This window comes from Musca vetustissima, unplaced genomic scaffold (assembly GCF_032173495.1).
Source record: "Musca vetustissima isolate MV318-11 ecotype Yass unplaced genomic scaffold, APGP_CSIRO_Mvet_v1 utg6387, whole genome shotgun sequence".
NCBI lineage: Eukaryota > Metazoa > Arthropoda > Insecta > Diptera > Muscidae > Musca > Musca vetustissima.
The window spans coordinates 209,172-224,035 of record NW_026880437.1 but is presented as its reverse complement, the minus strand read 5'-3'; the positions used below and the strand labels follow the sequence as shown (position 1 = coordinate 224,035).

At 33.5% G+C, this 14,864-nt stretch overlaps 1 protein-coding gene across 1 annotated transcript in view; it reads left to right on the top strand.

The window, feature by feature from the left end:
- Positions 1-475: 475 nt before the first annotated feature.
- Positions 476-14,864, top strand: part of LOC133326040 (cadherin-99C) — a 125,589-nt gene continuing 111,200 nt past the window's right edge. The window contains exon 1 of the mRNA XM_061534715.1: positions 476-670. Within this exon, the coding sequence (XP_061390699.1) occupies positions 478-670 (193 nt within the window). The 5' untranslated portion in view covers positions 476-477. The remainder of the gene's footprint in view (positions 671-14,864) is intronic.

Genomic DNA, 14,864 nt, shown 5'->3' with positions numbered 1-14,864 from the left:
ACCTTTACCCAAAAATAACAGCTAACGACAATTTGGCAATGAATTGTTAAGTAAATGGTTATGCAAATAAAAACAAATGTTTTACTCGAACATGTGTGTAGATATTTTTTATGTCGTATTGGTTTGTGAGAAGAAAATTGGGTAAAATCAATATAAGAGATGAGGTTATCTTCCATGGACCTTGCTGGTAATACAGAGAGAGCAATTTTATATTTAAAAATTACTTTTATTTGTTTTCCGTAAAAATAAAATTATAATAATTGGAAACAATTGGTTTTGGTGAAAATTATAGTCGCCAGGTGCACTTTTTCAATTAAAAGGGGTCGAGAAATGCAAACGTGAAAGAATTTACAATTCAACAATTTTTTCAAAACAATAACTTCATAAAATATAGCAAATTTTTAAAATTGAAATGACAAATATTTATTATTTTTTCTTTAATTAATTTATATTTTATTGTTTTTCATTTCAGTCACAATGTCTACAAAAAGCCGCACACACAGCCTCACATCCCTCCACCGATTTACATATTTATCGTCATTTTATTTAACATTTTTATTGCTGCTCAAATGCCACAAAGTGGCTGGCCTTTTGGGCAAATCACAAATGTGTGAAGTTGAGACGGGACAAACAAATATTATATTGGATATTGAGGAGAGCAGGGGAGACTGTAAGTATTACCACCACATATTTTTACTAAAATAAAAAAAATTGTAATTTTAATCAAACAACTATACGGCTATTAAATATTTGTTAATTTCGGACTCCACCTTAAATTTGGTAGTGAACTCAAACAATAAAAATGGTTAAATTCCCAGACAATAAAATGAAAAACAATTCGGCCAGTAATACTGAGAACTACTGTAACTGGATCCATATACTGACAGCTTCTGATAATATGAAGTTTCATCTAAACAGAAACGTTAAGGAACCGTTACACCCCTTCTTGGTTTGAAAAATTTGAATTTATGTTCTTATATAATTTGAAACTACAATTCAATAATATCGATTTTAAAATGCATGTGAAAATTTCAACATCTCTTTGATTTTTTGAGTTAGCATATAGGGACGGCATGAATACTTCTCAAACTATAAACGCGTTTTTTTCGAATGGCGGACACGATAACTAAAAAATAATAATTCAATCAGTTCCAAACTTTAACACACCTTATACTTTAAGTAAATAGCTTTCGCATGAACAAGATATACAATCGTTGTAGATATTCCTACTTTTAAAATTTTTTGTGGCCGAAACTAGGCGATATTCAGACAAAAAATCGAAGTTCCGCTGTTTTCTTAATTTTTGTGCGAATTTTATAATACTTGTTCATACCAAAGCTAACATGTATTTTTATACCCTTCACCACACTGTGGTACAGGGTATTATGTCTTTGTGCATATGTTTGTAACAGGCAAAAGGAAACGAGATAGACACATGGTTCCTTTTGAGAATATGCATAGAATCACTTTCTGAGTCGATTTATGCATGTCCGTCCGTCTGTCCGTCCGTCTGTAGATGTTAAATTGTAAACAAAGTACAGGTCGCATTTATGATCCGAATTGGATGAAATTTAGCACAGGTAGTCTATTTGGCCCAAGAACGAACCCTATTGAAATTGGGAAAAATCTGTTCAGATTTAGATATAGCTCCCATATATATATTTAACCGATTTAATGTAAACGGTCCCTATATATCTTTCGATTTGCACGAAATTTGGTACAGCCTAATCATTTAGGTCTAGAATGATGTCTGCCAAGTTTCGTGAAAATCGGCCCAGATTTAGATATAGCTCCCATATATAGATTCGTCCGATTTCATGTAACTGGTGCCCCAAAGTCCCTATATATCTTTCGATTTGCACGAAATCTCGCATAACGTACTGAATTGAGCCTAGAGTGATGTTTGCCTTGTTTCGTGAAAATCGGTCCAGATTTAGATATGGCTCCCATTTATTATAAATTGATTTTAAGTAATTGACGCACCAAGGAACCAATAGGAACAAAACGTTCTAAAATTACTCCTCATGTTAGTCAGATTGACATCAAATTTTGAACAACATACAAAATTGAGCATAGAATTACGTAGTTGCGTTTTCTAGAAGTACAGATATAGCCCAACGGATGACCTATTGATATTTGTTTGAAGTCGATTTACATTCTTTATGGATAGATCTAGGTAGATTCACATTTAGATAAATATCACATATTTTATTTCATCCAATTTCATTATAATAGTCCTGTTTAACATACCCATAGTGGTGAAGGGTATCATATAGTCGGCCCCGTCCGACTTTACTACTTTCCTTACTGGTTTCTATTACGTTGGCATTTTATCTTTCCGATGTTTTAGTAATCGGAAATTATTTCCGCCATCGTTAAGATGTACTTTTCTTTATAAAGAAACCAATGACAACAAAATTATGTCAATTAACTTTCTTATATTTTATATCTTTAAATCTTATATGCTAAGTCACAAGTCTTCAATATAATGCTCGTTCATTTGCCACACGATTAAAAATCGCCGAAATTTTACATCGAGACTGGGGGTTGCCTTAAGACCTTATTAATATTTAACCCTTCATTTATTCAGCAATAACTGTCTTGTCCCCTAAAATGTAATCCCCTCAGATACAATAAAGTTATGCCAGCGTTGTTTTTTTTTTTAAATCCACAAAACACTTTTGAAACGCACTTTTTGGTATAGCCTCCCCCAATCCTAGCAAAACGCTTTCCTTTCGTGGGTGTATTCGAATTTCGTATTGAAGCGGAATACATCAACTGTCAATCAGTCCGGTGAATACAACGATTGTGTTTAGCCAAAAACTCTAGCATCAATGCGTGAGCTGGTGCGTTATTGTGATGAAAATTTTGTGCGATTGAAATATCCATCAAGTAAAATATTGAAGGGCTCACAAAACTTTGTAACTGTCAAAAACAAACTGGCAATCCAAAATGGCTTGTATATATAGAACAAACATGCGTACAAATATAACAGAAAGCCAGTGAGCTGAGCAGTATATTCAGATGGGGCTGACCACATATTACCCTACATAACTACCACGGAGTTCTATGTGTCTGCGCATCCATATTCCTATCGCGATATTTGCACTCTCTTGACCGATTAGAGGCCAACAGCTTCTCTGCTACATCTTTTCAGAATTATTTTTCTCGGAAAAATTATTCCAAATTTTGATATTTTAGACACAAAAGTTTTGGTTCATTTGACCCGCTAAATAATGACTATTCATGACTATTCCGGCCACAGATGGACTGGCCGACACAAATTTGTAGATCTATTTATATTTATGAGATATGATCGGTATACTAAAACTTGGGGTCTAGGGCCAATATTTCGCGGTGTTACAAATATATTTAAAGATTTGGGTTTGATTTGTTTCAAAAATCTTGTTAAGGGAAGATTTTCAATGGGCTGGTAAATCAATACCAATGCTTGTTAAGGTTTGTAACATTGCACATATATATTTGAAGATTAAAAAGAGAGGAAAAATTATTTACAGAAAAATTTTGTAATTGTTTTTTGTAATTAAAGAGAAGTCCTTATTTTTGATGGCGGGCATGATAACTCCTCACTGGAACATCGGAATCCGAAAATTCCAACGGTGTTAGAAAGAGTACATGTCTGGCTCTCGTATGAACTAGGATTATTGACTTCGCTCTAAAATTAACAAAATGGCGGACCTTTGAAAAAATATTTTAGGAAAATCGCCGATTTTTGACCAAAAACCAATTTAAAAAATAAGGAAGATCTTCACCGATTGGCTTTATCCTAGTTCATACGATAGCTATACACTCACAGAGAAACGTGTAAAAATTTGGAGATTGGTTTATTAGTTTTTGAGTTATCGTGCCGCCATTCACAAATAAGAAAAACGCGATTAAAGTTTGAGAAGCTCTTTAGCCGTCACTTGATGCTGACACAATAAATCGGCTATATCTTCAAGAGTTCTTGAGATTTTCACTTGAAATTTTGTAGGGATATTCTTGAATTAGTGTAGATTCGAATTAAATCCAAAAAAAAATTTTGACTCCGAGAATGGCGAGGTCCCCTTAAGTGGTATTAATTTTGTTTGTGGCTGTGTGACATGTAGGTTTTGGGAAAAAATACTATGAACCTCTATCAGAATATGAGAGTATATCAGATTTGTCAATCCGTTTCCAACACCTCGAAATATTCGCTGTGAAATTTTCCACACTACTAATTGTGCTACTACTCCTAGTATAATTGATATTGAAAATAGGATAGAGGGTCCACTTTTCATATGACGGGGCTTTTAGCACGTCTTTCCAACCTAAACAGCTTGAATTTGGTATTTTCAATTATCATTAAGTAAAAAATATTCCTACTAAAAGAATCAGTATTGGTATTCATTTTAGGGTAGCCCCCATAATATCCACGTTAAACAATATTCCCCGTACAATAATATTCCCAAGTTTTTTTTTTTATTATATATGTTTAGTCCTCAGAGGTTGAGAAATATGTCTTACTAGAAAGTACCAACATCGGTCAATGATCGGATATAGTCCTAATATAATAGTACCTCAATTTTTCGTCATTTTGCGGATTTAAATGATGTTTTCAATTGCTTAAAAATATCTGAGTCCAAAAATAACACAGCTCCGACTCCAATGACCCATTCATAGCCCCCGATTTTATATAACTATAACTATAACATCCATTGTTTAAGTTGTTTATTTTTTACCATTTTTATTTATTAGAACGTTTGTGTCTTAAGTCTTTCGTTTCCCCTTTACAACTAATCGAACACCTAAGTTAGTTTCTGTACATTAGTTGTATTTAGTTCATTTTTTCTATCATCAAACAAGTTTTGTTGTAGTGAAAATTAATTAAAAACTCTATTAAAATAAATTGCAAATAAATAGTTTCATATCTTTCTATCAAATAATGAACAAAGAATCACTCAATATGTGTAAAGAAAGTCATTAATATTTGCTGATAAGGCATGTGATTAATTTTGATTAAAAATACATAATAATATTAGAAATTATAGTTCAAAAACAAGATAAAGGAAAGGAAGATAATGGAATAATATTTGCAATTATTTATCGATATTCTAGCATGATGTACCTTGTACACAAAAATCCATTATTTTTTTTAATATTCGTCATAAATTATAACTATATTGAGATAATGATATTCTTTACGAAATTGTTTTAATTTTTTTTTTGCCATTTTGGTATAATAGCAAGTATGTCACATTGCTCACAGATGTACATGAATATTGATCCCAGCAAGAACATAATCCCATTTTCATCGATATAAAAGAGCTGCCGCATGAAACTAAAGTAAGACTGAAGATAAATCGCACTGCTCTGAGCATTTAAAATATCAGGAAGCATCTGTTGTGACGATTGATATGCTCCAATTTTAATCGCCTAAACTGATGATAGCGGAATAGAAGAATTATCTAAAAAATATATAATTTGTTGTCATGCAATGTAGTTTTATCGGGAGTGAAAACCAGCGTCGAATTATTTAAAATTTGATAATTAAAAATAGTTTACTGTTCCATTTGTATATTCTTTATTTATTATTATTATTTATTTATTTGAGGAATAATAAATACTCCCAAGTTTTATTTACTCGTTCTTATTTTTTTCCGCCACTGAATATTGGATATTGGAATTTTTCTGATTTGGTAGCAAATCTTTATATCAATATGATGAATATTGGTTTACGTTTTAGGTTTACGGATTAGCTGCTATATCACGGTACTCCATTATTCGGTATTGTCGAGGATTTTTAACACGCTTTGGAAATCGAATGTGATTCTGTTTTATATATTCTTTTTTCCCAATACAATGCACATGGGCCATTATTGGTATGTTCAACACACTATCCCATTTTCCAACCTTAGTGTCTGTAATTTGATATTTCCCCTACTTGTGGAAAGAATTTACCATAGCAAAGGTCCCGATCCCTAACCCAACATAAAATCAATTTCAGAGTTTTTTTTAATATTAACATCACGATGGAGGATATAAAAAGTTCGATCACGCCGCAATTTGCGCATATTTCTAAATAAAATTAAAAAAGTTCCAAAGAAAATCTTGCAACGTTAACTGAAAAAAGTGAATAAGTCACTATGTATTTCTTACTATATACGCTGTACACTCCATTGAGTGGTATTACTATATTATAGTTACTTACTTTCTGAAGGACATTTTTCAAATTTGGCCACGAATGCTGTTAATCGTTAAGAGACACAAATCCCAAATTGCAGTCTAAATTTGAGCCTTTAAAAATTTTGCAATATGGATTGTTTTTACCTCTGAGGAACTGAAATGCCAATTACAGTCAAAAATGGGGCGACATATTATACAAGAGCCGATGTACATAGGCAAAATATCCTTCTCCTTCTAGAATATTACCTTCCTGCTTATATTGGTTTTTATCTTAAATTTAGTTCTAATTCCATCCAACCACTCTCCACAACAATTAAAAACAACTCCTCTAACTACGCATGCGTTCTATGACCACCACCTCACTCACATTTAACTTCTCTACACCCTTTTTGTCTGCTTTAATTAAAATTTATAGTAAAACGATAATTCTTTTTCAATCAAATATAACATCTGTTGATCGTCCCGAAGAGCTTTGCTGATAAAAATGCTCTCTATTTTATGCACTACAACAAATTAGGAAACACCCACTTATAAAGAATAAATGAATGAATGCCGTTGACCATGGGGAACAAGAACAAGACCATCCTACTCCCTATCTAAGGTGAATACAACACATATAATTTTTCTTCATCATCAAGTCTCTGGCTGCCTGGCTAACATAGTTAGTTATTTTCGTTTCTACTTTTTTTGATTCAGTTCACTTTTGTTTTAGACACTTTGATCTGTGGCAACATATTTGCAGAGTCACCATAGGCTGGTTCAAAACAAAAAAGAGGCCTACCTACCTAGCCATAGACCAAAGATGAGTTTTGTTTCATTAATCATTGATTGAAATCTATGCAATGAAAACAGAAAAACTACACTAAGACTGCTTAGAAATGAGAAATGTAGACTTAACCTAAGATACATATTTATGTGGTCGGGATAAAGTAACGCCTTATGATAGAGAAGAAGTTCAGAAATAAATTCCTTTAATGCATGAGAGAATTTTGTTATTGAACTTTGTAAGATTAATTAAGTTCCAAAGAAATATCCATAATTCAAATAGAATTTATTTTATTTCAAAAAATATGTTTCCTATTTAATCCTCCAAACATTATAATATGTTCCACTATCTTTTCCTACCGCTTCTGATCTCCATTTGTTCCCTAAATTCCTCTTGTTAACCCCTCTTAGCAACAGCTAAGTTTTTCTTTTATTTTTGTAGCTGATCATTACAAAAAATGTCGCTCAAAGGGTGGGCCAACCCAAATTGCTTAAAAATAATAGCAAATAGGTGGGTAGTTATTGAACCGTGATAAAATGAAGCAGATTAAGTCACCTCTAAATAAAACACTACAATCCTTACAAAGCATTTTCGTGTTTGTGTCTTAAGTCTTTTGTAGGCCACAGCACTTTAACATAGTATCTGGCATCTTCCTCTTTATGTAATACCCAGCTATCAAAGTGAATAAGGAAAAAAAGCTCGTAGGTAGCATTGGCCCTCATCTAAGACGCGTTCTCCTGTCGGCCTAATGTGATAAAAAGGTATTGGCTACAAGAAGCTGAAAACGTGACGCCATTTAGAAGAGGGATCATAGAAAACAAAAACGAAGAATTCTCTTCCATAATCTCCATCACACAAAAAATGGTGATGCAGATGCTATTACGTTTTGTGGCCTCTTGTAGCTGATGATGATGACGCTGATGCTGCTGCAGCGATGGCGATGAGGACAACTTTTTGATATATTCTTATTGTCCTTACTAAATACTTGCCTATCCGTTTGTTTTTTTTTCTTTTTTAGCCTTAGCATCCTCAACCATAAGAAGAAGAAGAAAAATTACAGCCTGAAAATAAATGTAGAAAAGATGCTGCATGCGTTTGCCACGTATGCCTATCCGTGTAGTACCAACAAAACCTATTATTACCGCACTTACTGCTAACAAAAATTTTCATTTCGAAATAATCAACAATACTGTAACGATTTTACTAAAGTCTCAGGGCAGTAGTAGAGTCACATACATCTTCGAAAATTCACAAACATGCACACACACACCATTTAGAATTAAGTGCAAACTGTTGAGAATATTGTTTTTTGTTGTTGTTTTTTGTCCATAAATTATAGCCCAAATAATTCAAGTCCGAGTCATTGTCTGTAAGCTGTCTTTGCTTGTTGTTGCTAAACACTTAATTGCTATGTACGTATATTTTTGCCCTGTAGCTTGAGGTTTTGTGTCCTCCAGAGAAATGCAATAGACACATGGAAAAAATATGCGTGTAGCATTAAAATCCTGGTCTAATTGAATTTAAATTGAAGATGTACTCGGAAAAAATAATAAAAAATATCCACAACTAAAGCAAATAAATGGTTCTGTATTTTGTTATATGGATCGCCAGGAAGCCTTAAAAAATCAAAAAAGGTCGCTCGGACACCACTTATGTTTTGAATGATGATTGAATCAATCCAATCCTTGCAATATTAAAAATTTGACAAAAATAATTTTGTGAGCCTAAAAATCGAGTACTTTTCAAAAATATAAATTTAAGTTTCCTTCATTCCCAATGCAATTTAAGGCTCTTTTCAATTGACGTGCAAGGTCAAATTCCGACACTTATGAAAAATGGTTACTGCTTGTGCGAAAGATGTTCTCAAATGGAAGTTTTTTCTATCTCTATTGACTAATGTAGTGAATAGTGTTCTGAGCGTAAGACACAAATAGTGGTTTGTAATGGAATTACGGACAATTAAGATGCTGTTGTTCACCAAGGCTAAAACCTAGATTATATCGACCATCATATTTTTCGATACATTGTAATGCACCATCCGTTGCTTTAAAAATATCCTGTCTTGGCGATTACTATTTCATTCGACGAAAATTTCTTCCCAGCGATTATTTATTTTAGACATGGTTGTTCATTTCACGTTCAAATGGGAATTCAAAATTTTGCAAAAACACTTGAAATATTGTTATGAAATATTGTTAGCATCAGAACTGAAGCGGCAAGTTCTTTCGGATTTGATTCTTGGATCCTTGAAAATTATCCGAAATTCCATTTAAAAATCATTTGGAACCTTTCCCTCCACGGTAGCTACGATAACAAGTAAAATTGTTGAAACTTATGCTGGTGAGCTTTATAGTACGCCTGGGTCATTGAAAATGAGGTCGGAAGAAATGTTGGTCGGAGTTGGATACTATTGATCTGGGCAACGTTTACTTTCAACACAAGCAACACAAACGTTTCTCCCTTATGGGAAAGTTTCGGTGATGGTCATAACTATTCACCACCCAGAATTTGTAATTTAACCCCTTGTCACCTTTGGTGCCACGTGAAATAAAAGGTCTACTCCAAAATAGAATTTTTTAGCAATCGGAGACCTAGGGTAGCCACTTTCCGATTTAATAACACACAATTTCATGGACAGGTGGACTCTCGCTTGATTTTTATACCCTTCACCACACTGTGGTACAGGGTATTATGTCTTTGTGCATATGTTTGTAACAGGCGAAAGGAAACGAGATAGACACATGGTTCATTTTGAGAATATGCATAGAATCACTTTCTGAGTCGATTTATGCATGTCCGTCCGTCTGTAGATGTTAAATTGTAAACAAATTTGGCACAAGTCACTTATTTGGCCCATGGACGAACCCTATTGAAATTGCGAAAAATCGGTTCAGATTTAGATATAGCTCCCATATATAGTTTCGTCCGATTTAAGGTAAATGGGGCACCAAAGTCCCTCTATATCTTTCGATTTGCATGAAACTTGACACAGAGTACTGAATTAGCTCCAGAATGATGTGTGCCAAGCTTCGAGAAAATCGGTTCAGATTTAGATATAGCTCCCATATATAGTTTCGTCCGATTTAAGGTAAATTGGGCACCAAACTCCCTCTATATCTTTCGATTTGCATGAAATTCGACACAGCGTACTGAATTAAGTCTAGAATGATGTCAACCAAATTTCCTGAAAATCGGTCCAGATTTAGATATAGCTCCCATATATAGTTTCTTCCGATTTCATGTAAATGGTGCACCAAAGTCCCTATATATCTTTCGATTTGTACGAAATTTGGCATAACGTACTGAATTGAGCCTAGAATGATGTCTGCCAAGTTTCATGAAAATCGGCTTAGATATAGCTCCCATGTATAGTTTCGTTCGATTTAATGTAAATGGTGCACCAAAGTCCCTCTATATATCTTTCCATTTGCACGAAATATGGCATGACGTATTGAATTGAGCGTAGAGCGATGTCTGCCAAGTTTCGTGAAAATCGGTTCAGATCTATATATATATATATATATTCGTCCGATTTAATTTAAATAATGTGCCAAAGTTCCTATGTTGCATAGCGTACTGAATTTAGTCCAGAATTTTGTGTGCCAAGTTTCGTAAAAATCGGCTGGGATTTAGATATAGCTGATATGAAGTAATTGACGCACCAAGAAACCAATATATGAATAAAAGGAACTAAACGTACCGAAATTAGTATAACTTAACATGCGAATGACATGTTTATGGATAGATCTAGTCCGATTCACTTTTAGATAAATATCACATATTTTATTTCATCCAATTTCATGTTAATAATGCTATTTAATATACCCATAGTCGTCCCCGTCCGACTTTACTACATTCCTTACTGGTTTTTTCTAATACAAGGCATGCCTTCCGATTTTTTTCTAATCCAGCGCAGTGTGGATTCAAAACGCCAAAACTAGAAGTCTTGCGGCAATCGAAGACCTAGGGCAACCATTTTGAAATCTAATTACACACAATTTCTTAAAATGTAAGCGCGGTCGTGGTGGAATTTCGCTTGATTTTTTTCAGTATTAAAGGCGTGCCTTCCGATTTCTTTAGATTTTTCTTAAACAAATTAAGAAAGCCGCTGGGTTTGGCCCAGCAAAACTTTTTATGCCCTTCAATATGGAGCGAGAATTCAAAATACCTAAACTCGATTGGGACTTTTATATGCGGGTTACGCCATGATAAATTGCTGCAGCAGAAAACTAAACACAAACCAATAAACCGCAAGGTTGGAAAATTCTGCTAGGTGCTTGAACATACCGAAATTTATGTGAGAACATTGTAAGGAGAGTATGTTCAAACATGGACTTTTATTGAAAAATTCTTCTGAGGTCCCAAAATGCAAAATTACAGCCACATAGCATAGCTGTAAAGAAGCTGTACCTTTTATACGTGCGATAAACCCATATTGATATTTTTTTATTGTGGGAAAATTTTATACCCAATGATAAACCAAAATCTAAACTACAAAAAATCCCAAGCACTCCTAAATATTGAATAATTTTTAGTACGGTTATATGAGGGCTAAATCACAACTTGTACCAAAATTCATAATTTTGGTAAAACGATTTTACAGCCAATAAGAAAGAATCCAAAATTTTAAACAAAAGCCACTTCGGTTGACAAGGCCCCATCTCCCCAAAATACCAAAAATGGAGACAAACCGTTATATGGGGGCTAACCTAAAAAGAGGACCAATTTTGATCTAGTTTTTGTTTGAAGATTGACAACCTAATTAGAACCCAAAATAATATGTTACAGCCAACGTGGTAGAAAAACGCTCCCAATCTCCCCAAAAATCGGAAAATTGGGAGGAGATATATTTAGGCGAGGATTGGCATACCTCATTTTCAATACCAAATATCCCACATGTAGTAGCAATGTATGTTACAAATTTCAGTATTTAATATTGCATGCTAAATCGACTCAGATTTATATTCTGATAAAGAAAATATAGACTTCGTGGGGTCTCCGATGAATATTTCGAGTAATTGCAAGTGGAATGAAAAAATAGTGGAGGGTATAAAAAGGGTATGTCTCTTTGAGAATCGAAATAAAACATATTTTTGTAAAATACTGTAATCTTATTTATTTTTCAGACCTATCATCACCACAATTTTTTAACCAAACCTAAACGCCATTTTGAAATATTTATATTGGAATAGATAAATATTTCTAATAACAGTATATAAGTAGAGTTTTTTTTTCATTCTATATAAATACAACATTTATTTTATTAAATTACAACATTAAATATAATGATGCATTTTATCCGATTAAAGCTATGCCACAAATGCTATACACACTGTTTTGGTTTCAAATCGCTTCAGGTTTAATGTGTAAAATAACACGCCTACCATTATTTTCATAAAACGAAAAGAAAAACAAAATCTCCCTCCATGGTGGCAAACACCATGCAAATTATAAAACAAATATCTAACTCCAAGCTTATTCGATGAAATCTAATTGATTCTTATGGTATATAAAACACCATTGTACCTCATCAATCTAATAATAACACTAACATTTTCCATTTGCTGTTAACTGCTCTCCTCACCCAGAGGGGAAGAAACTACATAAAACCAAGCAGCACCACCTATATTTATGTATCGTGGTGTTAGTATTTGCTTAGAAAATTCCTTGTCCATCATTAAATACATTGTTTTAAAAATGAGTAGAAGAAGAATAAGGAAAACAAAAATTGTTGCTGTTATCATGATTTTGTTGTTGGCCAACAACAGGGAAGGAAGGCTATAAACCGAAATATTTACTAACCAAAATTACTATGTTACATAAACTACATCAAATTACTTTGAACATCTATAATGGGTTTGCCAAAAGAGATTACCACGTAATACGGATACACGTCATCATCAGCAGCAGCACCAGCCTAATCATCCCTGCCACATATGAGGATACCATAGAGGAAAATCTAACTAACTCACCTGGCCCGTAGAACACATTTTGTGTAATGCCTAAAAGGGAAAATTACATAAACCATAGATGTAACAAGCCTCTGAAATTCTACATTGGCAGCAAAATTTGAACTTGAATTTATGATTTTAATGAAAGTCTTCTAAGTCATACCACCTCTCTCTGGTGTATAGAAACGTAGGCTCGGAAAAGTGATCTAAGCAAAAGTGTAATAAAAAAACTGAAAAAAGTGGTTGAAATGAAGATGGTGCCATAGATTGTGTCCAAAACATGGCTGTTGTAGCTGGTGCTGTTGCTGATGATGATGATGACGACGAGAGCAACGACAGCGATCTAGAAGGCACTTGGCAGTGGCAAAACAATTTTGACGTTTTGTGTGAAGCTATCAAGAAATGAATAAATGGCCTAAGGCCAATATTATACCAAACATGTAACATAGTATATGTCTGTGGGTATGTGTATCAAAATCACTTTTACTAAAGACTGCATAGAAAGAGAAAAAGACTAAGGGTACCGATTCATACAAAAGACTTAAGACACAAACTTTATTTAATCCAAACTAACATTCTGTAATCTTGGCACAAGAAGCCATTCACTCTCCTACTCCTCCTCCTCGAAGGAATGGTATGGAGGCAATAGCGTGTTTGTAGAAAATTAAGTTGAAAAAGATTTCAAAGTTTCAAATTAACTTCATTACCCAACAAATATTTGATTACATAGCCACCAACTCCAACACACACACACAAAAGGTACAATGTGATCGACCACACCACAACACAAGGGGAACTTTAATTTATAATGCCAAGCAAATAACAACAACAAAAGCAAAACAAACAACCAACCAAAAAGGAAGATCAGTGAAAAGACTATTAACAAAGCGGATATAAAAATGATGACTCACATTACAATTCATTAAGGGTGCTTTAAGAGCCGGTAAAGTCATTCACAAGATTCCGTGGACTAACATTTGACTCTGATGCTGCTGCAGACGACGATGTTAATGCTAATGTGGATTTGTAACCTCGAACCTTATACCAAATGTCAGTTTCATTAAGACAAAAAATACAACAACAAAACAGACATAGTTGCGTGAGAATCAGACATTTAAATTAATTTCAGAAAATGTCTGCTGTACGGCAGCAGCGATTTGTGGTGTTCTCTTCTCTGTAAAGGTACCAGAAAAGAATATTTGAATTCAACAATTCTTTATAAAGCGCAATTTAAGTTTTTGTATTTGAATTTCTAAATGTTGTTTGGCGAAGAATTATGGTAAATAGCAAAATTGGATTTTGATTGTTGTGCGAATAAACATAAAATGGAAAAATGCGAAAAAAAAATAATTGGGTGAATTTTTTACAGGATAAAATACATCGATTTAAGTGCGCTGGATATTTAAGAGTAATTTAATTCCGGCTTAGAATCACCTCAAGATTAGGAGTTAAAATAATATTCTAATCCATGATCTTTTAAAATATTATTAAAAATCCATGCATTAAATAAATATATGCTTAGAGCGGTGATAGACCTTTCAAAATTATTAGAAATATGTTTATAATAAAGAATCTACGCTAAGAGATGTGATAATCCTTTACAATTATTCTTAGAAATCTACGGAACTGTTCTAGATCCATGCTTAAGTGGCCTTTGGAAAATATTCGAAAAAAATCCGCGAAAAAAAAAATTAGAAAAAAATATTCTGAAAACCCTCATTTGACAAAATCCACGCATAGTGGTCTGGTAGTGCTTTGAAAAGTTGTTCTTTAAAAATCCACGTCTAGTGGTCTGGTAGTCCTTTGAAAAGTTGTTCTTTAAAAATCCACGTCTAGTGGTATGGTAGTCATTTGACAAATTATTCTTTAAAAATCCACGCCTAGTGGTCTGGTAGTCCTTTGAAAAGTTGTTCTTTAAAAATCCACGTCTAGTGGTATGGTAGTCCTTGAAAGAATTATTCTTTAAAAATCCGCGCCTATTG